Source organism: Macrotis lagotis, chromosome 7 (genome assembly GCF_037893015.1).
Source record: "Macrotis lagotis isolate mMagLag1 chromosome 7, bilby.v1.9.chrom.fasta, whole genome shotgun sequence".
NCBI lineage: Eukaryota > Metazoa > Chordata > Mammalia > Peramelemorphia > Peramelidae > Macrotis > Macrotis lagotis.
In genome coordinates, this window is record NC_133664.1 from 161,125,639 (window position 1) to 161,152,180 (window position 26,542).

A 26,542-nucleotide genomic window follows, 5' to 3' on the forward strand; every position below is an offset into this window, starting at 1 on the left:
AGATTGACTGAAAGAAAGATTTTTTGAAAGAGACTCTAAGGATTAAGAGAAAGATCTTTTGAAAGAGGCCTAAGTAGTAATTCCTCTGGTCATCCATTCCATAGAAAAATATATTTCATAATATTTAACTAAATTAGAAGAAAGGCAAATTAAATCAAAGGAATATCCCATTTCTTACTGAAAACAGATTGTAGTGCTTTTATACCATATATTATACCTAGACATTCGACCTGTTTGTCAGATTAAGAATTCATTGTCACATATCACCTTCACAGGTAAGGAGGAAATTAGGTTTTAAAGAAAATTTCTACCACTGAGATCATTCTTTGAAAAATCTTACAACATCTTTTTGGATATAGACTATCTAAAATAATTCTTTACCTGCTCAGGGGGTGTACATGTATTCCAAAATTTAGAAGGAGCATCTACCCTATAATAGTGGATATGGGAACCTTTGAATTAATCACGGATTTCTGAGGTTATTACCACAGTGGTTCTCTAATAGTTGATGTTACTATCTGCATGTTTTAATGAGTGAGTGATTGAGGACAAGTGAGAAAAAAATCTCAGAAATGTTGGGGAAATCAGAAAAAAAATATTCTTTCCTTTTGATAAAAACTGATGATGATGAGTTACTATTGTTTACTTCTAAAATACTGAAAAACAGTTATCTTCACCAAGCTGTAAAGACTGAGATTGTGATTTTCACAGTGCCAAGAACACTATTGTTGATTAATAAGTAATGGGGTGTTTATCTTGGAACTGTGTACATTGGCACATACCCTAGAAAGCTCAGACTGTAAATGGCATTGTTGTGCTTCCAGTTCTTGTTTCTTTTCTGCTTTGTGTGGAGTGGGCATTGCATATAATTTCTTAAATTATTGAATGATAATTTTCTTTTTTCCCCAAGCATTCACCTCAGCTTTATTTTTTATTTGTTATTTGCAGCAATATAGGTCTGAAATACCATGGATAATTGAATCCCCAGCTAATCCCAAACCCAATTTTAGCACATAACTGCTTTTCTCCTCTGCTTATTTTGTGAATTGTTGACTTCATTGCCTTTTTCTGAGTAGCTTTGTCAGAATGACAAAAAAAAAAAAGGAAGCTTATGTGTGCAAAATCCTATAAGAACCACTAGATAATTAAGCCTTGAATAATCAAGAAGGTTAATTTGAAGCTCAAAGAACTGGATTTGTGTAGCACTTGGTTAGACATACCCTGAGGAGCAGTTCAATGTTTAGGTTTACACTTAGAAGGATGGTAATACTGTTTCTCTTTTTTTTTCTCCTTATGAACATTCCAAATACTGCTTTAGAAATCAACTCAGCTCATTCTCTTCCTCTTATGTTTTTTCACCAAAATTTTGTTCCCTCTGCAAGAACCTCCCCCCATTCCAAATTATGAATTCCAAGAAAAGCACAAAAAAGATGCCTATCATGACAATAATATTTAATAAATGGCCTTTCCCCCTCCCCCCTCTATTCAAATCTGTTTCCGGATTTGTGTGCATATTCTTCTGTATCCTATTATATTCTCAGTCATGTAATTTCATATATGTCTATGCATATATGAAAAATTAATGTCAATGTATTTTAAGGAATAATGAAGGGGAGGGGCCAATTAGCATCTAAGAACACTGGCTAGCAGAGGGAAATTCAGATTTTAGAAATTATAAAATGAGAGTAATTTTAAAGTACTTTAAAAAATGTTTTTAAACTACTTTCTGTATTAGGATACATGATAGCAAAATACTATTTTGCAAGGAGCAAGTTTAAAATCATAGAATAACAGAAATATTGCCTCCCATTTTTTTTGGCTACCCATTTTTAGAGAGTCCTAATTGGTTGGAAAGTTTAAAGATGCAATAGAATCTTCCTCAGTTTTTCCACTACTTTTTTTCCAGTATTCTTTTCCCTTCCCTTCCCTAAATATTTTATAGGTTATAGAAGATTAAGATAGTTTAGGAAATATAAATGCAAATAAGATAGTGATATGATTACACTGATGTAAGAAAATTCCCAAATGTGAAAACTCATTCTATCAATACAAATCAGCATCCTCTTTGTAACTGACTTAGGAAAGTTGTCCAGTTCAAGTGACTTGCCTTGCCTTATGGAGCCACTGTATGTTTCTTAAGTTCTAAGATTTTCCTTCTATCCACTATGCCTCTCAGTTACAAATAATATGCTAAAAATAATTGACATAGAAATAGCCTTTTGAGAGAAGATGCTGATAATGATAACTTAGAATTATATATATATATATATATATATATATATATATATATATATATAATTCTAAGACTTCCTTATTTCCTCTCTTGAAGTAATTTAGAATGACCTATTTCATGAGAGCTTCTTCAAAGATAAAAGAACTTTCTGAAAACAAACTAACAAAACTTAAATTCTATAATAATAGATATTGCTCAAAGGGCTTTTCTAACTGTGTGCCTCTTTATTTTTTTAGGAGCTGGTGAATCAGGGAAAAGCACAATTGTAAAACAAATGAAGTAAGTAGAATTCAGAATCATTGTAAGATTTCTAGTTTGAACATATCTTTCTGATAAGGGAAATAATTTTTTTTAAATTTTTCCTTCTTTTAGAATTATCCATGAAGCTGGGTATTCCGAAGAAGAATGTAAACAATATAAAGCAGTTGTTTACAGCAATACCATTCAGTCAATTATTGCTATTATTAGGGCAATGGGAAGATTAAAGATAGACTTTGGAGACTCTGCCAGAGCAGTAAGTATCATCGGGGCAGTCATATTTAATTGACATAATATTGGAATAATTTGACTCATGTTTTGTTTTGTTTTCTTCAAGAACATAACCTTGTAGTCTTATCTTCAGGAAACTTTACTGATTCTCCCCAACTGTCAGTGCCCTTCTTTTTAAACTACCTTTGAATTTATATACTTGTCATTATTTCTTCCATTTCTAAATATGATACTTGTGACTAAGGATTGCTTCATTCATTGTATGCATGCCCCCAACTCCTAGCAGGCGTTATGCATTAATCATTTTAAATTAAAAAGAATAAATTGCATAGCAGTAATATTCTGCAATGATTTTTTTTTTATTTTTCAAGGCAATGGGGTGAAGCGGCTTGCCCAAGGCCACACAGCTAGGTAATTATTAAGAGTCTGAGGTCAGATTTGAACCGAGGTACTCCTGACTCCAAGGCCAGTGCTCTAGATCCACTGCACCACCTAGCTGCCCCATGCAATAAATTTTAGTAAAACTATGTGGTGTTGATTTTTTAGCAGGAGAAGGTTAAGAGTTACTTTTTATCAGAATATTCATTATTACCCCACCCCACAGGTTACAGAGTTACTTTTTTGTTTTAGTCTAGACCTGTGATACCAACAGGGTAGAGAATTTCCAATGAAGAAACTCATTTTACTTGAATTTATTGTTTTAGAGTCACAAGGGCTGCAGATCTTCAGCCCCAAGTATCACATAGCTATAGTTTATAATAGTTGCTTAATAAATACTTATTGACTGACTACTGTACCTTGAACCCTTAACCTCCTTATATACTATTCCATAGTAATTTCCTTGAGCTTCATTAAGAAAAAGTCATTACAATTCCAAAATACTCTATTGAACTCACATTTATAAAATGAATCCCCTTTCAAACATGAGTAATGGGTGTTATATTTTGCCAAAAATCTCATTCTCCTCCAAAATCAAGACTGGAGTCTAAACTGTACATTTGATTACATTTGAAATTTTGCTACAATTGAGATGAAATAACCCTATGTATTTATACACACACATGCATATATATATATATATGCACATTTATATTTTTGATGAAACAATTCCCAATTAATTTTGCTTATATTAATTAATACAATTAATCCTTTTGATTATATACTATGAAAAATCATTCTCCATTTTGACTAGGTTCACTTTAAGTACTAATAATCCTCAGAGGAGGGCCTCCAGTAGTCCTAAAAAAGTACACAAGGGGATATTTATAATGGAATACTTCTTAAAAACCATGACATTAGAAACTTTAAAATGAGAGGATTGTCACTGTCAGCTGTAACTATCTCCCACATGACCAACATGATAACCTATTCATTGACAATGATCTTGCTCTAAGATTTCTTCCAGTTTTAGATTTATAATTATGTTTTTACCTTCAATCCTTTCAGATCACCTTAAGCATTACATAGAAGTAGAAAAGCTCAAGATTTGTTTTGGTGGGAGGATACAGAATATGATGGACACAGTAATAAAACTGTGAGAAGAGAGAGAGATTAAAAGTTAGATCCTTGAAGACTGGTTTAAAATTAGAAGGAATTTTAAGAGTCAATATCATGTTAGAGATGAGGAAACTGAGTCACACACACTCATATTAAGTGACTTAACCCAAAATTGCATTCCAACTTAGGTCACAAAAAGCAGTATTAGAGTAAGGAGCATGATTTTGGATCTGGGCCCTTTCTATTTTACCATACTTCTAATCTTGTTTTATATCTCATTTGACATTAACAGTTGGAATCATTAAACAGATTTCTGTTTTTTAATCTATCAAGAAATCTTTTTTATGATCTTAACATATTTTGGGGTAGTACCTCGTTAGAGGTAGGATTTTGTTCTTTAAGCCAAATGTTCTTTTAGAAGTAAATTAAAGTAAATTTTTAAAAAATTATATATGGTCTGTCATCAGATCTGTTGGGTTTTGCCCTATAATAGCTCCTGGTTTTTATTACATGGACACCACTCTAATTTAGGTTTTTATGACCTCACATGTAGACTGTAATCCCTGTTATTCATCTTTTTTCTATTCTTTCCTCCTTTCTTTTCTCATTTCTTCCTACAAGATCTTAGAAAATTCTTCCACAAGCATCCTTTTCTTCACATTACTACCTAGAACAAAAACTTAAGCTATTATCCATCATATCAAATTAGAACTCTTTTTCCTTCCTAATCTAGAAAAATTTATCTTTAATTCAGTATATTTTAATAATATTAACAGTAGCTAAGATTTATATAGTAATTGCTTTATATAAATGTTAGCTATTATCATTATTATTAATGCCAGTCACTTTGCTTTGTGTTTTACAATTATTATCTCATTTGCTTCTTATGACAACCTGCTTCTCACCAAGGAGGTAGATTTTATTTTTATTATTATTTTACAAATGAGGACACTGTTTTCTGGCAAAATTTTTTATAAATGCATTTTATTCCCATTTTTATAAAAATTTTTACATTTTTGTATGCTTTTTGTGAATCCCCATTACGTTCTAAATTCACGGAACATAAGGTCCTATTGGCTTGTTTGCAAACTCTCTTCCTGTTTCCCACTGTTTGTTTTCAATGCCAGTGATTATTTAAAAAGAAATATGAATATATATACATATATATGAAATAACCTAAATGTTATAAGTACATATTCATTTCAACTTACTACTAAGTCTCTTTCAGATGTTTATGTATATTAATAATCTATTGACAATTGGATGATTTTACATTGTTTAGTGAGGTTGGTCCTTTTAGAAAGTCAAAAGAAAGAGAACAAATATCATCAATAAGTGTAGTGAAAATTCTTTTTTTTAGAGTCCCCCTTTCTGTTTCTAAGATCTTGCTTGTAAGATTAGATGAGTTTGTAACCAGAAGGTTTTCTTCTCCCCCCCACCCATCCAGCTATTAAGAAAATAATTAATGCTATAATTACAGTTCTTTTCCACAAATATCTCTGCTTATTCCTTAAATTTGAGCTTTTTTAAATAAATTGAAATGATTTACATTAATTGTTTGCTGTTTAGATTATATTAAGGGATTATTTTGGATAGTAGCAAATATTTTTTTTTTAATTTTGTAAATTAATCACAGGAATGTAGACTTTTAAGGACATGTTTTTATTGAGTTTATTAAGGATATATCACATGTGGTAAGAGATTGCATGCATTCTTGAAATTTCCTAAAAAAAGAAAGCATATGCTTATGTATTATGATCCCATCTGGAAGACTTTTTTTTCATATTTTGTTCACGTCTGGAAAAATGATGAGCTTTATGAATTGGCAAGAATAAGGCTCTGTTTCCTTTCAGCTAATATGTTCTGCCTCCCAATTCCATCAAAATCTCTTCTCTAGAATTTATCACTTTTTTGTAAAAATAATATTTTTCTAGTTTGTTTAAAAATACAGAATATAGCCTAAAGTGAATACTTATATGGAGGATCATGACTTTTAACTACTTAGCTCAGCTAAGAGATGTTATGCAAAGATGGCCAAAGCAATTATTCATTTATTAATCATAACATATGTAAAATAGTAAGGGGTTAAAAAATAAATACTAATTAAAAACTTATATAGACTACATGATTTTAGTTGAATTCATAATACTTCAGAATTGGAAAAGGATGCTGTAATCAGATCTTTCACCTTTTAAGTAATATTATGTTTAATTGGAGTTAATAATGACCAAAAATAATATTTTTAATTGGAGTTAATAATGGCTTATAGTGACTTTAAAAATTTACAGTATAATTTAGTCTGTATTGTAGTCTGCTTATGTTCTCTGTGGCATGTTGGCAACTCTTCTGAAAGGTGGTCAGAGTAGGCAGCAAACTCTTGCAGAGGCTAGCCATCTGGAAGAACATCAGATGGTCTTATACCAGAAATAGTCTAGTTAAGCTCTGAATAGTTTATTGCCCAGTTGGCCATGAGGTGAATTGTTTTGCCAGAGAAACTTTTGAAGACTACTAAATACAGAGATTATAGTTAATAGTATACTAACTATACTAACTTTATACTTGAGTTATATAGATAAAAATGACCTGTTAGGAAAATATTTTTAAAACTGTTTACATTTTAAACTTTGCATGCATAAAATATAGACTCTTTTAAGAAATCCAATAAAATGTTATATAAAAAATACAAATAAGTTCAGTGTTCTGGAAATGTTCATGTAAATGTCAAAATTTAGGAGATAAGATGAAAAATGACTACTCTTTCTAATGGCATCAAAATGATACTCAGTTAAGTAATAAAATACACATGTTATATTCTTTTCCTGTCTTCTAATATAACTTCTAAGTCCAGCTTGATGTTGGAGTAGAAATCAATCCAAAATTAATTTCCTGTTGCAAAATGTGGAGTATACTTATATAAAAAATTACTATGTATAGAGATATCCTTGCCCTAAAGCATAATGATGTTTTTGAAGTAAAAATGAAACATTTAAATATAGAATCACAACTTCTGCATTAGAAAGAACTTCAGAGACCATCTAGTGTTACCTTTATCTGACAAGAAATTGCTATGATGACAGACCCCCATAGTAGTCACTGACTTCCACTTGAACATGTCTTCAGAGTAGGGAAACCAATCACTTTTGAGATAGCCTATTCTACTTTTGGAAATTTGTCCTTGGGCTTTGTTGTTGTTGTTTTTTTTGGGGGGGGGGTCCCTAACATTAAAACTAAATTTGTTTTATCTCTTTGAAATTTTTTGCACTTTATTCCTCTTATGCCTGCTGGAGTCAAACAGAATCCTTCAAGTTCTGCTTTCACATAATACTTATTCATATACTTGAAGACAACCATTCTATCTACCATAAGTTTTTTCTTCTCTAGTCTCCCAGTACTCACACGACATGTCCTCAAGGTCTTTAACCATTCCTGGTTACTTTCCTCTGCACTTTGGATATATTTAATCAGATAGCATGCTTTTGATCAAGATTGTAGCATTTTAATAAAAAAAGATTTTAGGTTGAAGCCCAGAAGGAAATTGATCCTATAAACATTTAATAATGTTAAAAATAAGGTAGATATTTTCTCTCTTTTTGACATGCATGCACATAGACATCCCATATCCTTTATGTATAATGAAGATAAAAATTAAGAAAATCAATTTAAAATATCAATCAAAAATTTTAATCCATAAATGTATAAAATTAATGTAACTAGTTAAAATGAATTTTTCATTTAATATTTTAAAATCATTATATTCTTATTTTCAATTCACCCTTTATTTTATATTCATTAGTTCACAGTGTAAAGTATCTGAGATTTTCTTTTTTTAATTCCAAATAGGGTAAAAAAAAATCTCCAAATCCAAATCTGTTTATCATTCAGAATGTTTAATGATCCAGTCTCACCTACTTGCTCAATATTACATCCTACTAATCTACAAAATAAATCTTCTGGTTCATTTAGTTAAATGAATTCTAGTTGGAATAAAATGAACTCTATTGTCTTCATTTCAGTCTTTGCATTGCCCTTCAGACAAATGCACTATTTATTCCATACTCTTTCCTCTGCTTAGAGTACTTATGTTTTCTTTACCTAGTTTCTAAAGTATCTCATGGCTTTTTTTCTCATGGCTTGAAGGATGTCCTTCAAGTTCCAGCTTAAATCTTCATTAGTCTTACCCCAAAATATTGGCAGTTCCTTAGTACTAGGTTACTCTGAATCTATTATTAGGTGCCTAAATTAACTGTTAAAGTACATCTCACATAGGATAAATATTTTGAAACTGCATGTCTTACTTGAAGTCACAATACATGAGTTAGCTGTGTTACTATGGACTAGTCTCATACTTCTCTCAACTCTAGTCTCCTCATCTGTTTTAATGAGGATTATAATACATTACCTACCTCAAAATTTTATTTTTAGAAATTATAAGCATATTGTCTCATTTATTACCCTATATATTATAGATTGTAACAGTAGATTATAAATTTCTTGAAGACAGAGAGCATGTCTTGCTGCGCTCTTTTTTCTGAAGAAAACATAGCATCATGTTACAGAAAGAAGTCTAAGCTAGGGTTCTAGTTCTGCTTCTGTTTTATAACCTGGGAAACCTTTTGGACAAATCATTTTTTTCACTGAATCTCACTTTCTCATCTGTAAAATGAGTGTGTTGAAATAGATCATTTCTAATCTACTTTTCAAGTGTGACATTATTCAGCAATGACATAGTCTGTTTCTGCAAACATTTTTAAGTTTCTTAATGTAAAGACAATGATTCAAAAGAGGAACATGTTTATTGTTTTTTGTTGTTTTTGTTTTTAGAATAGAATGAAACATGTATTTTTGCTTTGTAATAATTCTTTACCCTCTCCCTTTCTTTTTCTTATTTTTAATAATTGTTAAGGATGATGCCCGGCAACTTTTTGTTCTTGCTGGAGCTGCCGAAGAAGGCTTTATGACTGCAGAACTTGCAGGGGTTATCAAAAGATTATGGAAAGATAGTGGAGTACAAGCCTGTTTCAACAGGTCCAGAGAGTACCAACTTAATGATTCTGCTGCATAGTAAGTAATTTTAATTTCAGGATGGAAATATCATTAATAATTATAAACAGGTGTACCTGTAATCCAAATTTTTATTACTAAATTGTCAGTTGCATTGTTACACAATTCAAAATATTTCAGTGTCTTTGATGTTTTATTTTATATGCTTCAGTGTATCATTTCTAGTTCTTTCCTTTGTGTTTATAAGTGCCTGAAGAAATGAATGCATGTGGTTTTAATGAAAATATGTATCAAGGGTATTTTTTAAAAACACATTTACAGTGGGAAAAATTATCACCAATGCCAATATTGGGGATATGAGAGAATCTTAAGAGTCTAGATGGGACCAGAGAAATTAGTGTATAATTGTATTATAGCACTGCTATTATTCTAGTTCAAGAGTTTTTAACCAAGGACCTGGGAATAGATTTCAGAGGTTCCTACAATTTGGATGGGGGGAAAATTATATCTTTAAGTAATCCCTTATTGAAATTTAGTATTTCCTTCATTTATGAATTTTAAAAACAGATCAAACATTCTGAGAAGAGGTTTGTAGATTTGACCAAATTCTCAAAGAGGTCCATGATACAAAACAAATTAAAAAACCCTTTTCTAACCTAATATTAAGAAACCATGGTTGACCTATGTGGACATGGAGGAGGGATTCCTTTGGATAGTGCCAAGTTCTTAGGTGGGAGATTAAGTACTCTGATTTTCCTCACAAGGCAATAAATAAGTGTTTGCTTCAAAATGGTCATGAGCATGCCATATATTGCAGTAGATCATATGAGGAGAATATAGAAGTTAGGTCTTTAAATGGTGTTTTATTAAAGAACATCCTCCCCAACTCACCCCAGTAATGTAAATAGTTACAAAATCCTGCTTGCCTTTGAAATTTTAACCCAGATGTTTTAGATTATTACAAAAACTTTTATAAAGGAAAAAAATCTAGTGTTAATTTGATATTATTTACTCTTTAACATTTCTAAAAGTCATTCTCTGTGACTCCTGAATTTTCCAAGATGATTTCACTATCTTGTCACTATTGTTGATTTTTTGGAGTTCAAATGACCATTAGATAAATTGTAGAAGAATAGTGCAGTCAAAGGTAGCATGGAATGTTGAAAATAAGATAATGGAGAAATTAGTGAATAGAATGAAAGGGCTCACGTAAAAAGACAGTAAGACAGACACAGACAGACGTACACACACACACACACACACACACACACACACACACACACACACACACGAATTAGCCCATGATAAACTTCATAACTCATGAATTATGTGAATGGTGAAGTCTTTCTTCACTGTCTCATTTCACAGGCTATCTTTTTTGAACATATTTAGTGATGATTATCTATAATATTCTTGGGTTTTTATTCATTAATAGTGTTACTTTTTATGTTTGAGCCTATTGATCTTCATTATCTGATTCTTATAAACAGGAATTTTATCTTATACAGCTTTGAATATCCATAGCCTAATACAGTTCCATTCATATAATAAATGTTTTGTAAATGTTAATTATGATGATTGGTCCTTTTTTCATGCTTTTCTTCCTACCTTTATTGCATTATTTATGGTGTGAAGCCAATGATTCACTTCATCTCTATCAATGATCTTCATTCCTCTCCTCCACCCCACTCCCACTGACTCTCATAAGAAGTATTTACAATATATTTGAGAGAGAGAGAAAGAGAGAGAGAGACAGACAGACAGAGAAAGATTTTAATTGAAATGCTTTACATGCCCTGAATTTTTTATTGGAAAAATAAAATTTCTCAAAATGGCCATTTTATAACCTTTAATATTCAATGGTGTTTGAATTTTGCCAGTTAAATACTTTTAGTAACTACTTAACAGTCACTTTCACATCTCCTTTTAGATTTTTTCAGTCACTTTTGAGCAGTTATTGGTGAGTCTTTAGATTTACTCCTTTCTCCTCTTATAATACCATGAAATTCAAGTAACTGCTAAGTAGCACTGTTAATGAAAAATTGATGTGTATATTGAACTTTTATAAAACCAAGAGTATTAGAAGTGCTCACTAGTTGAATAAATTTGTAGAGTCCTTTTTATACTTTGCTTTGTTTTGTTTTGTATTTTAGGTTTTTGCAAGGCAAATGGGGCTAAGCAGCTTGCCCAAGGCCACACAGCTAGGCAATTACTAAGTGTCTGAGGTCGGACATGAACCCAGATACTCCAGACTCCAGGGCCAGCGCTCTATCCATTGAGCCACCTAGGCACCCCCTTTTTATACTTTATAAACTCACAGTTTTTGAACTTTTTCTTATTTTAAGACACACAAAACAGATAAAATCATGGATTTGTCATTTTGAAAACAAAAATGCTTTCAACAGGGTTCCTTTGGATACTAACAATATCTTTTTTGTGGGATGTAACATCCCTTTCTCAATATGTGTATATAAATATATATATATATATATATACATATATATATAATGCAAACAGTTTTTTAATATGTATGTGTATATCTTTACATTTATGTAGGCATGTATGCATTTGTGTTCCTATTTTTTTTAGGAGGGTTTTTTGACCTTTACTGTCATTTCATTGGTTTTAGGAACACCTAATGAGCAAAGGACAGTGCCAATGGACAACCCACTCTCCAACTTACAGTAATAGATATTTATTTGAGCCTCTGAGAGATTTAAATAATTTACTCAAATAGTATATCAAAAACAAGACTTAAATCTACCATCCCCTCAACTCCAAAGACAGTCCTCTATCCAATTCACCACACCACCTAATCACTATTAAGTGTTATTAGTTACTTATTCTTACCAAAAAGTATTTGAATGGTTTTTCACCACTCATACTTCCATTTGGTTCAAGATTTATTGAGCACTTGCTGTATACAAGGCCTGCTTTGTATCATTATTAATGAGGAAGAACTATTTGGGAAAGCTCTGATTTATAAAGTTGACAGTGTCTAGTCTCTTAATTATTCTCTCTCTCTCTGTCTTTTCTTTCTTAGTCTTTCAAATTAGTCTTCCAAAAATCACTTCTGTTATTATTCACATATTTGATTTTGTGATAGTCAACATATCATTCAGCTTAGAAGACCAGAGTTTAGATCCTGGTTCCAACACTAGCCATCAGCCAATTTAATGGTTCTTTGCCTTTAAAGCTGGGCTTACAAGTGATGCTAGCAGCCCTCCTAATACAGAGTGCATTTCCCTTTATCTAGAATGCTCTCCCCATACTTTTTGTATGAAGAATCATCTCCTCTAGTGATCCTTCCTTAACCAATCAACTTCATATACTCATATTGTATGAGAGATTTCATTAGCACTTATTGTGAATCATATATTTTGCTAACATTATATGTTCATTTTATACTGGCTTGCTTGTTTCCCTATTTTTAAGTTCCTAGAGATCAACCGTTTTGTATCCCCAATCACTATTTGGCACAGTCAAGGGGCATACTAATCAGGGGAAATTAAATTAAGTTGGTCCATCTGTGGACTTTTAAAGGATGAGCAGTCCACAAAGACCAGTGTATTTTTGTTAGATATTTAATGTGGATTTGTTAAAGGTTTGTGAATCATTTTTCATCTGTATATGAACATACAAATTATATTGACTTAATTTGAAACTATTATAAAATTTCAGAATATGACAATTGTGAAGATTAAATCAGTTTCTGTTTTCCAACTTTGTATTAGCACTTGTGATGAGAGAACTGAGAAGGAAATTAAAAAATTAACTAAGGATAGTTGATTTTATAGAATTCTTTTTACTTAAGCCGAAAGCCATGAGGGTTCTGAACTTTTAAAATGACAGTATTAGGAAGACCTCCAAAGTTTGGAAATAGGTGAAGTTAGGAAGGTATTGTACCTTCAGCTATGCTAGAAGAATAAGCTGTAATATTTACAGGATATTAACTATATTGTAAGCTGAATGTTGGAAGTAAGTACCAATTTAAGATCATTTTAACTTGAAGAAAAGTCATTACTTAGAATTTTAATTATTTTTCTATAGGAGGGTGGGGGTAGGACTGAGGCTAACTGACAGGGAAGAGACAGATGATAGGGCAAGTTGCCAAAGGGTTATCCCACAGATCATGAAGAGTGTCTACAAGTATGTCCACTAGTGACCCTGAGGAGTCAGCCAGACACCTGGCAAATTTCAAAGCAAACTGTATAATATTGCACCTTCCCAAAATTCACATTGGGTTTTGGATTTAAGGAAAGAAATGTCCCTATGGAACAGTTTCCCAAAGAAAAACTGTCATTGGATGATGATACTCTGGGAATTTCTAAGACAAGTGAATCTTACCTTGAAACTCTTGAAGTCAGAAAAAATAACAAGCTACTTCACTCTAATGTTTTAAAGATAATAATTATAATTCAGTATTGAATTATTAATATTACTTTCCTTTTAAGTATGTAACTATAACCTGTCTTGTTTAGTTTATTAACATTATACTCTAATCTGTTAATCTCAGCAAGCAGGTCAGAAATATTCTAATTCTTAGGGGTTTTTTTTGATAGAACAGAAATAATTTTATTTCATAAATTAAAGTTCTGTTTATATTGTCATACCATTAGTTCTAAGGCTGAAAGGAGGGCATTTTTGTTTACTTCTACTTGACTACAAGGAAAAAAAATCTATATACAAGTAAACAAACATTATTTGAGTAGTTACTATTACAATAAGGAGGCTTTTAAGCATACTGTATCTTCAGTAGCTAAAGACTTCATGGAAAATAAAAACAGGGAATATAAAAATTTATTCTGTAACTGATAGAATAATTTATATATATATTCATATATATACATTATAAATGATATATTTATGTATATATATTTAATTCTATAGAAACTTCATGTGTACCTTCCCTCTACTCAGACATACCACTTACTATCTCATTCAGTTCTTATTCATATATTCACATATATCATAACAGATTTCTGCAACTTAGTGGGGTGTTTATATGACTTGGTTTTTTTTAAAGTGATATTTATTCACTATTTAGGTTCATTTTTTATTTCTTGCTTAAGAAAAAAAGTTAAAACACCTACTAGAGCTTGATGTAGTTAAACAAGGACATGTCTTTGAAAAATTACAAAATTGATAAAAGCTAAATATATTGATTCAGATTATCATCATCCCCAAAGTTTAATCATAAAGGTCACCAGATGGAGAAGTTCAAAAGAAACTATATGACTATTCAGCTAGCAAGCACTTATCTCTTACACAAAGGAGATCAAGGAAGACAAGGTCAGCACCACTTATCAAATACAAACTGACCTGGCACAATTTTTGAGGAAGATAGAGGGAAATTATGAGTAACTTTATGTTATAAAACCGTAAAAGAAAGAAAGAACAAAAAATAAGTCTGCAGATGTTCAGTGTGAGACCGACTAAGACAATCTGAGAACATTTATAGATTAAACTTGAAATCAATCATACAGTGTAACCAATGACAAATTTGCCAGTATTTCAATAGCAATCTGTTCTTATTACCAACAATAATGCCACCTCCACATTTGGACTCAGTATATAATGGGCTCTATGTAAGAAAGTAGAAGTGGAACCTGAAGATCAAATTAGGAATAAGAAAGGATCTAACCATTAGGTACAGAATAAATCTATGCATATTTTTACTCATCTGGGGTTTTTCTCCCTTATCTTATATGAACTCCTGTAGCATTTGATGCCACTGACTATAATGCTCTCTTCCTTCTTGCTCTGCTCATTGTAATAATTTTCTTTCCTCATTTGCTTCATACCTGTTACTCCTCTTTGTTAAGTTCATGATTTCATACCCTATACCCTAACCAGGTTACCCCCATCCCCAAAGCATTTTCTGAGCCCTTTTCTTTCTCATCAATTTCTTCACTGCATTTATTTTTAAGCAGATGATTCTCAGAACTGGGTTTTTGTCCCTCTAAAACAGGCATTTAATAAATATTTCTAGAATTAAAGCATAAAAAGCAGAGAATTTTCTGAAAAGCACTCTCATTGCTATAATTTAATTCAATCAAATTCATTAAAGCCTACTATGTGTTATGCATAATAAGACACATATGTTGTGGTAGAAACAGATGTGTAGGATGCTCTTTTTAAAGACCTACTGGCAAGGTGACATAAATGTGTGCAAAGTTAAAACAAAAGATTTAAAAAGAATAATGCTAAATATAGATATAATAAGGTGTGACTATAGTTAGTAGTAGTAGTAGTGATCTAAAAATCGAAGGTATTTTAGAGGTCATATGATTCAGTTTCCTCTTTTTTTTAGTAAATGAGGAATCAGACCCCCCAGATTGGTGGTAACTTGCTAGAAGTCACATAATTTTGACTCCAAATCCACTGTTCTTTCCACTCTTCAAAGAAAGGAGATAACAATTACTAGATGACTTGAGAAGGGAGGAGATCAGTTTAAATTACATTGATTAGCAAAAGAAAAAAAAAGTTAAGGAAGATGTGGGATTCAAACAGTTTTTAAAGAATAGAAGAGGAGAAAGATCATTTTGTGGGTGGAATGATAAAATAGCTATTTACTTCATTATCTTTCCCCTTTTGCCATTAATTTCCTTAGCTAGCAGTCATATTTTTCAAAGAAACATTATGTTATTCCAACTTCTAACCTAACAAATACAAAAAATACTTTACAGCTTTCATGATTCTACGTGACTATGGAAACCACATTACTGGTCAAATGAATCCCAAGGCATTAGAACAAGAGTTAGTTGACTTGAATGAACCACATTGGTATAAATGATGAGAAGTTGTTTGACTTGAAAGACATCAAATAGGAAATGACACATCCAGGTTGTGGTGGTCAGAGTCTGGGAAGCAGGATCCATTATTTCTTCTATGTAGACACCTACTCCCCTTATTACAGCAGGCAGACCCTTCATATGTTTTTGAGAGTTGTTATAACAGGAAATAATTCATAAATGAACTGAATGAAGTATATTATGGTGTGCCAACTCTACATCTACAGTGAAGAGTTCTTGGGAAGCAGACATATAGATAGATAGATAGATAGATAGATAGATAGATAGATAGATAGATAGATAGATAGAGTCCATTGCTCAGTCCGTCCATATTTAAAGTTTTTCCATCCTGGTAAAGAATTGATTGCTCTGCTACTGAACACATTCAAAAATTAGAAATAAAATTAAACTTGTCTCTTTTATTTGACTTAAATATTGTTCTGAATTTTGTTTTTGCTACAACTAACAGAGTACTTTTTTATTTATCTTAAAAAAAGATTGAATTCTTTTTATTTCAGTAGGGGTTTTCATAAATGTTTGATTTGTTTGCCTAAAACCTCAAAACAAGTTCTTAGAAAATGTTTTTAATGGTTTATTTTTTCTAATAATATTATTAACCTATTCATATTATAATAATCCATATTATTTTTTTTCCCTCAGCTACCTGAATGACTTGGACAGAATAGCACATCCAAATTATATTCCAACACAGCAGGATGTTCTCAGAACCAGAGTGAAAACAACAGGAATTGTCGAAACACATTTTACTTTCAAGGATCTTCATTTTAAGTGAGTGCCTAATATATGCTTAATGTTGTGTAAGCTTTAACTCTATAACTCATTGTATAAGAAACACAAGGCCTAAAAGTACAAATATTTGAATACCCAATACTGAGAAATGATAAATTGTTTTCTCAGAATTGGAAAAGTTGATTTTCCAATGAAAAAATATAAGAAATTAATATTCTGGAAGTAGTATTCAAATTTTATCCAGGGGAAAAAAAGTGTATGCAATTTCTGTCTACATTAAATATTTTTGGAAAGATTTAAATCTAATTTTTTTCTATAAAGGTCATATACCATAAGTGAACTCTTTTAGTCAGAAAACCAGTGCTACTATTTGTTATGTGCTGAAAGACTAAATTTTTAGTGAGAATTCATAGATTCTTAAAATAAACAAATTATGAGTTATTTAAATAATTGAATTTCAAATTACTGAACAATGTGAAAGTGTGTAAAACAATTGAAAAGTGTACATTGCTATGCAACCTTTCTCCTATCTTTGAATCTATAGATCCATCAATTAGCCCTCTCCTGATTTCTCATTTTGCCTAGTATTACATTTTTATCAACTGTTTACTGTGTTCTTTGATATGGAATATTTTTTTATGGATCACAGGAACAGAGTCCAAGGGATTAAATGAAGTGCCTCATTAAATTTTATAATACTGTAATTCCTAAATTTTATCAGTAGAAATAGATCTTCACAGAAGATATAGGAAAGCTACTGGAATTGCAAATCTTGAAATACTTTATATACAAGGGTTCATGCTTTATTTATAAAACTTAATGATGTGATTTTCCTCATCTTTTTGTATACTTTCCTGTTCTCCTATGCATTAATTTTCCCCATTTGACTTCCTCATTGTTTTCAATTTCAATCTTTGTTATATTTGATTCTTTACTGAATTACCACTATTCACATTTTCTTTTGTTGTTTGAAAAGTTCATGGAAAGCTAAGGTGTACATCTCAAATGAAATGGGAAATTATATTCACATAATAACAAAGTTCTAGGGACAGATCAATTTTAACTCAATTGCTCTATTTAACTTTATTCTGAAACTAGTTATAGGTTGCTTTTATTAATTATTTCATCTTTGTCAAAATTTGTTAGTTATAGTTTTATTTTGAAAAAAGACCTATTTCAGGTGACAGTAAAACAAATGGCACCTTTTATGTTATGCATCTTATTTTTCAGAACATATTTCATAAGTATCAATTTTTTAAGTGTCCATAAATATATCTAGGACTAAAGGAAGTTGCCTAAAACCTCCCATTCCTTGAGTGGGATTTTACTATATTCTTTTCTTCATGAACTAGATTCCATTGCATAAAATAATCTCATGGCATGGACCCCAAAACTTTGCTCTAATGTCAGTTAATTAGGTGACCTTTACTCTCTGTCAGAAGCTTTTCTAAGTTCTAGAGTTGCAGTACAAAAACAAAAACAGCTCCTGCCCTCTAAGAGCTTACATTTGAATAGAAAAGATGACATAGAGGTAGATAGACATGAACAAGACAGAGTAGAATGATAATAGCTTTAAAATAGAAGGCACAAGAAGCTGTGAGAAACAGGAAGAGACCTTTATAGGAGTTGGTGCTTTAGCTTAGACTTGAAGGAAGAAAGGAAGTCTAAGGAATCAAATGTTGTGTGAAAGATTACTCCAAATATGAGGACAGTCACTGAGTGGAGAGTAGAGGCAGGAAATGAATGTAGGAAGAACCATAGAAAGTCTGTATGGATGCACAGCATTATGTGAACTGATAATAATATGATTAAGGCTTGGAATGTTGAGAAGTGGTCATGTTGGCAAGATCTTTAAATACCAAATATAGAGAAATGTACTAGTAATAGGGAACCATTTCATCCTAGAGTTAATAAGGAGCTTAATATATTGAACTGGAGAAGGGGTAATGTGAGGAAAATATGGGTGTTTGGGCTCCACAAGAATGTGAAGGGAGGATTGTAAATTAACATTACAAAGAATAGGGTCTGCCTATATTGTTATCAATGGGCAGATACTGAGTTAAGATAAAAGATTTAGCCTACATTTGGTCAAAAACTGCCCCACCTGTTTAGGTTAAGCTAGTTTTGACCTCCTTTGTTCATGCTCTAGGAGATCTAGCTGTTCTTGCTCATTAGTATAATGAGCAGGGCAGAGAAATGTATAGAAATCAATGTATCAATTAGATTTGAAACCCTAGCCTATGACTGGCATGGGGGGGGGGGGAGGAACAAAGCCTTTCTAAGTGCATAAAAGAGCTTGTATTTGAGATTTCCCCACCCCTTTCTCCCACCATGAGAGGGGTGTGCCATTTTGTCAAGATATTTTAATAAAAATCATTTTAATCCCTCTGGACTGAGTATTTTCAAGCCATTTATAACAGTAATATAGACAGACTGACATTTAGGAAAGTCTGGCAATTAGTTGGAGTTAGTAAAGACATGGAGCAAAAAGTCTTAATTAAAGGCGTTATTGAACTAGTTCTGACCAGAGATATTGGAGGCCTGGAATAGGGTGCTAGTTGTGTGAATAGAAAGAAGAAATATGCAGAAGACATTTTGGAGTCAGGGAAGGGGGGGGGGGGGGAGAGAGAGAATGAAAATGTAGTCAAAGATATATACATACATGCTTATCTATAATAAGTAAGAATGTGTGTATGTGCACATACACATATAAACATAAACTAGAAATAGTACTCCAAACTTGAAGTAAATATTATAATTTTTCAACTATAGAGCACTGTGTAATATCATTGGGAGACTTTATTGTTTTCTATAAGAAATTTAAATATTTAACCTTTTCATTTTATTTATAGTTTTTATTTATTTACATATTATTTATTTATAGAGTTTAAACTAGTTTACAGAACTAAATCTAAATAATTTTGAGATTACATGAAAGTTATTAATTAGTTATATTTCACATCTAATATATATATATATATATATATATATATATATATATATATATATACAGAGAGAGAGAGAGAGAGAGAGCTTTTAGAATACGTTTGCTTGCTTTTTGTCGTTCCCAACCTTCTTTTAGCTTGATTTGATACTTTTGTGGGGCAACTAGGTGGTATACTGGATAGAACACTTGCCCTAGAGTCAGGAGGACCTGAGTTCAAATGTGCTCTCAGACCCTTAATAATTGCCTAGCTGTGTGACCTTGGGCAAATCATTTAACCCCATTGCCCTAAATAAATAAAATTTTCGAAAAAAAGAAAAAGCCCTAAGTTGTAATATGAGTTGCAGTAGTACTGAACATTGTAGGTGGCAGGCACATCCACTTAGGAACCTTTCCTAATTATGTGGTTTACTTGAGTATCAAAAAAGACATAATGTATATTCATTCACTGTTTATTGTTTTCTAACATCTGGAATGAGATTTTGCATATAACTAAACTTTCTAATAACTAAAATTTTCTCCAACAAGGGGTCAGAATTATTTTTTCTGTTTTAACTAATTTTGAGGTCTCTTTCTCAAGTACACTTATAGCATCTTTATGAAATTCATTTATTACACTAAGCTTATTTTTTCTGGATGGCTCAGTTGTCATTAAGACCAAATATTATTTGTATCTTGCAAAATAATTGTTCCTTTGCTTTTTTATTTTGTTTTCTCCCATCTTTCCTGTCAATCTGTCTGATGCCACTTCTCATACTGCATCTGGTTTTTATAGCTGCTAGACCCATTCTTCTTTAACAAAGAAGATCCCCTTCTTTAATGAAACTTGTTATGAATCGTATATCATTACTAAACTTTCCAGGAAAAGCCTCAGAGCCTGTCATGTGTAATTATGGATTTGTGACCACTGGGTCTGGATTTTATTCATTGTAATCAGTTTTAAGGGTAGAGCTTTAGAGGAACAAAAGTACTTACCCTTTTGAGCAGACTCCCCAGAGACACAGCTTAAACAGATTTGAAATGTATGGATTTATTGAAATCAACACTATTGGAGAAGTGCACACTTGGACAAAATAATGAATTGATGGAAGGTTCAGAGGCTTTTTTCACTTACTTGCTGTTCATGCACTTGTTCCTGAGAGTTCAGTTTGCAGATATCTAGCTTCCAGGTAGATAATGGGATGTTGCTAGATTTTTTTTTCCCAGTAATCACTGTTAAATGTTTTCTATTATGGAGTCCCATAATGTAGACCCCAAAGTATTAGAATTGCTATGAAGCTCCAGAGCATTTCCCAACTTCCCAAAATTTCACTGTTCTCTAACTTTGATAGTAAATAAAACTGTTGGGAATGAAAAAACAGATAAGACTGGCACTGAATATGAAGGCAAGACTAGCACTGAATATGAAGGCATGGATGTATTGAGTTCTTTGCAGATAGAGAAAATAATAATATCTGTGTAATCATGGGTCCTGTAGAAACCATTTTTGCAAATTCATGTACAATGCCACTTTCACTTAATACTGTCATTTTATAGTAAGGAGTATCTAAGTACCTTTGTGATCTTTTGTTTTTGCTTTCTTAATAGCAAAAAAAGGATAAATACCCCTAAGCTACTTTTCTCACACTTATAAGAATAATGTACCATATTGGTTACATATATTGAAAAATTAGATACTGATTAATTTTTAGAAATTAATAACTACTAGTTCAGCTATTAGATCATAAAGCAGATCTGTTATGCAATGTTTGCTTTAAATTTTGGCTTGCCTAAGTTTTAAAAATTTATATTTGAATCATTTGTATTCCCCAGATGAGATTCTAAAATTCTATCATGTCTTTACCAGTACTAACTTGCTAAATAAAGCTGTTGCTCCTGATGATTTGAACCCAAAATATATATTATAGATGAGATAGAAATTTATATCACATAGTTAGGGTAATTTAATGGCTTAGGATAATCTTTGGTTGTTTAGGAATTCTTAAATCATTTTAAGTCTTAATTTTGAAATGTTGATGTTAGATTACTATTCTTGCAAAAAAAAAAAAATTGGTTTCAGTTGACCATAAGTGCTATGTGGATCTAAAAAGAACAAAAATGAAAGTATATCTTTGTATGTCCTTACTGGTTTAAGTTGAACAAAATACTTATCAGGGTCTAATTTTAATTGATTTTGATGACAGTTCTCTTTTTAATTTTGTTATTCAGTCATTTCAGCCTTGTCAGACTCTTCTTGACCCCTTTAGGGGTTTTCTTGGCAAAGATATTGGAGTGATTTACCATTTTCCATCTCCAACTCATTTTACAGATTAAGGAACTGAGGCAAATAGTGTTAAGTGACTTACCCAGGGTCACACAAGGCAAATATGATTCTATGGTCTGTGTGTGTGTGTATGTGTGTGTGTGTGTGTGTGTGTGTGTATGTGTGTGTAATAGGTACTCTTTTTATTGCCATGATTGTATTTTATACATGAATATACATATATATGTATACATATATAATGCATAAATTTCTGAATTATGTATTCTAATTTACATGTTGTATACAATATTCTCAAAAATAGAATTGTTTAAATTATTAAATAATGCTTAAATTGTTTATTAGGAAAAAAACTTTTTGCCATCCTTAGAATGTTTTTGATGTGATTGAATGTAAGTATATATTTTTATTTTTGATATATCAGTTAGGAAATCTGGTTGTTAGTTCATTTTGTTTTGATACTTGATTTTAATGATGATTATAGACAAACAAGATAATTCATGTGACAAGTAATGAAAGAAGTGAATCTTCAAACAGGTTTTCTAAGTAATGACAATTTTCAATCCCTGTCACAAATTATTTGGAGCGTGTTTTGTTTTCTTTTTTTCTTTTTTCTTTTCTTTTTGCAAGGCAGTGGGGTTAAGTGACTTGCCGAAGGTCACACAGCTATGCAATTATTAAGTGTCTGAGGCCAAATTTGAACTCAGGTCCTCCTGACTTCAGGGCGGGTGCTCTGTCCACTGTGCCACCCAGCTGCCCCTTTGTTTTCTTTTTTAAGCCAGGTATCCTATCATCCTTGATATGTCATTTCTTCCAACATAGATGAAAAATGTTTCATTTTTGTATTTTAATATGCATCAAAGACCATTAAATTGATTTCATAGATACTTAAAGACACATTAGAAAATTCAGTTTCCAAGGTTTTCCAATGTATAATTATTAAAGATTTTAAAATAACATTTTTTTTACCTAACTTTTAGATGGTTTTATTATGGTTTTGAATTATCATTGGTATTTCAGGTATAAAACTTTTGTTGATGGATATAAGAAAATTAGAAATGCATATAAATTCATATTCCACATCATCTTAATTAATAATAGGATTTCCTTTTTTACCAACTTCTTGTAATATTTGGGTAGATTGGTTTTTTCATCTTCAGTTTGGCTAACAACTTTATAGTTCATTCTAGAAGTGTCAGCTCTATAATTTCTTTTATGCTGCTGCTGCTGAAGACATTTGTGATACAAACAGAATTGATTAACCAATGTGTGTAGCAGGCCTTGATATAAGATCCTCTTGATTCTTAGACCTGCCAGGTTCTCAATTTAAACCTTTAAGAGTCTGTTATAAAGATGCTTAGCATACTAACTCATTTCTTTGACTAGACAAATAATTAAGTCTTGTTTTTTCCTTCCTAATTCTTTACTATACTTTGATTCTCCTACTTGTTACACTGCTCTCCTAAAAAATGTCTTTTTGCTACTTGTGAGTTTGTTCATATATGGTATTCTCCTCTTCTCCTACATAACCAGTCCATACTGTTCTTTTTATTTAGAAAGATTTATTTTGAATTTTACAATTTCCCCCCAATCTTGCTCCCCCCCCCACAGAAGGCAGTTTGTTAGATCAATGTATACCATGGAAATAATGAGAAAACTAAGTTGAAGTGATGAGAGAGAAATCATATTCTTAAGGAAGAAAAATAAAATATAATAAATAGCAAAATTACATAATAGGACATTTTTTTTAAAATTAAAGATAATAGTCTTTGGTCTTTGTTCAAACTCTGCAATTCTTTCTCTGGATACATATGGTATTCTCCATCACAGAAACCCCAAATTGTGCCTGATTGTTGCACTGATGGAATGAGCAAGTCCATTAAGGATGATCATCACCCCCATATTACACCCCATGTTAGGGTGTACATTGTTCTTCTGGTTCTGCTCATCTCTCTCAGCATCAGTTCACACAAATGCTTCCATGCTTCCCTGAATTCCCATCCCTCCTAGTTTCCTAATAGAACAATAGTGTTCCACCACATACATATATCACAGTTTGTTAAGTCATTTTCCCAATTGTACGACATTCACTTAATTTCCAATTCTTTGCCACCACAAACAGTACCGCTATGAATATTTTTGTTCAAGTGATGTTTTTACCTTTTCCCATAATCTCTTCAGGGTATAGATCCAGTATTGGTATTGCTGGATGAGTTCACAGCTCCACCAACAATGCATTAGAGTCCCAGATTTCCAACATTCCCTTCCAACCTTGATCATTGTCCTTTCTGGTCATATTGGTCAGTCTGAGAGGTGTGAGGTGATACTCAGAGATGCTTTAATTTGCATTTATCTAACAAGTAGTGATTTAGAGCAATCCCCCCATACTATTCTTAGTAGAGGACTTTATAAAAGGGACTTATTCTTTTGTGACTTTGTACTTATAGTACTACCTAGTGCACATGTTAGACACAATAAATATTTGTTAATTTGACATAAATTCTATTTTATTTCTGTTTAGGTCAACCTTTTGACTAAAACATAAATGACATTCTCAGTTATGTATACATTCACAGAAACTTGCTTAGACATTCACTTTCAAACTTAGACCCACTCCGCCAATCATACCTCTAAATCGATAATCAAAAACAGATTTCCCTTAAGTGTTTAGAGCTTCCCCTCCTTCCATTAACTTTGCATACAGAGTTATGAGAATAATCTTGAGTTCCTAGATTTTCAATTAACCTTATAATTTTTAAAAAATATTTTGTCCCTTCCATTTTCTTTTTGCCAAGTAGGCAATTAAAATTCCCCACTTCCCCTAGCTATAACTCTTATCTCTCATCAAAATCCTTTATATTCATCATCACAAATGAAAATTTCATTTTCTCTATATTCCTTCTCTTTTAAAGCAAAGCATATCAATATTAAAGAATTAGTTCAATTATTGAACTTACAATTCAGTGATTCAGAGTTTTACTCTATATTCTCCCTTGATTTACTTGTCAAATTTCTAACTTGGCCCCCTAGGCTGCTTTGCTTATAGTAGACATAAGGTAAATTTTCCTTTTCTTTTAAAATGCTCATACAATTTATGGAGCATGATTAAACAACAGTAGCAGCAACAATAATAATAATTACTGATAATGCTCATTTGGTATTCCTTAATAGCAAGGTTGAAGATTCTGGAATAAATTACTTTTATCTAATTCATGTTCAGGGTTTTTTTTTTTGTTCCCTTATTGAGCGAATAATTCTTCATGATTTAAATAGATATACTTTGATAACGATTTTTAGATGATTTAAAGAGCCTTTCTTTATTGGTTAATTGCTAGAATTTATTGACAATGTTAAAGAAGGCTCTAAACTTGGAAGATGTGGGTTTTAAAAGTTTTTAATACCTTGTGAAAAGAATTTAACCTCTGTAGATCTGTTTTCTTATCTGTTAAATGATGAAATTAAACAAGATATTTTCTGAAGTATTTCCAGCTTTTGATATATATATTTAAACTTTAATATCTCTCTCAAAAGCTGTCTGAATTTTGATATGAATTTATCTGTATTTTTAGACTAGGAGTCTTTCTTAAGCAATAACTTGGAAAATAGTGGTTAGACTTCATATAAAAATATAATTTTTAGGTTATTTCAACAAGTGCTACTGTATATTTATAATGTTTTCAGCCTTTTTTTTCAAGTTCTTATCTTTTGATCTTATTTTGCTGCATCTCCCCCTTCTGTTTTTGTCTTTGAGTTTAAAAATTTTATTTCCCATGGAGGATTTTTCTTCAAAATTTCCACTATTTTTCACTGATTTTGAACTTTGCTATCCATATGTCCTTTTTTGTTTTTTTAATGATGGTAGAGCTCTCATTTCACACATCAGGTACAAATATTTCCTTAATACCTCTCCAAGAATATAGTATCTGTTTGATATGTTTTATAAGGTCCATCTAAATTCTTTGAGGTCAACTAATTTTTTCATTCTCTATTTGAAAGATTATTTTTACCATAGAATTCTAAACTTTATTAAAGACAAAAACAAGATGACCAATAGGCATCTCAAATTCAAAAAGTCCAATACAGAACTCATTATTCCCACCCCCACCCCCAATCCTCCTCCCTGTCTTCCCAGGTTTCCAGTTGTCAATAGAACTATTGTTCTCCCAGTCAACTAGGTTTGTAATCTCAGTATCACTTTCTCATTCATAACCCACATATGCAATCTGTTGTCAAATCTTGCTTCTGTCATTGCAATATCTCTTATATAGGGCCTCTTATCATGTGTACAGTTGCCACCTTTGTATAGACTTCTTTCAGACATTGGTCTTCTGGCTTTGTCTCCCCACCTCAAGTCTCTCTCTACCTCAATCCATCCTCCTCTCAGCTACCAAAATGGTTCTTAGTGTGCACATCTGGCCAGATCAGCCCCCAACTCAAATGCTAGTGACTTATTGCTTCTCTGATCAAATATAAGATGTTCTATTTGTCATTTGAAGCCCTTCAAAAGCTTCTACTCCCCAGTCATTAACTTCACAATGTGATCATAACTTCTTGCCCAGGTTTCCACTTTTACA

At 31.7% G+C, this 26,542-nt stretch overlaps 1 protein-coding gene across 1 annotated transcript in view; it reads left to right on the forward strand.

Annotated features, from left to right (window-relative positions):
• The window catches only part of GNAI1 (G protein subunit alpha i1), an 88,215-nt gene that overhangs the window by 52,082 nt on the left and 9,591 nt on the right, over positions 1-26,542 (forward strand). The window contains exons 2-5 of the mRNA XM_074194022.1: positions 2,470-2,512; positions 2,606-2,747; positions 9,123-9,280; positions 16,675-16,803. Coding sequence (XP_074050123.1) covers positions 2,470-2,512; positions 2,606-2,747; positions 9,123-9,280; positions 16,675-16,803 — 472 coding nt within the window. The remainder of the gene's footprint in view (positions 1-2,469; positions 2,513-2,605; positions 2,748-9,122; positions 9,281-16,674; positions 16,804-26,542) is intronic.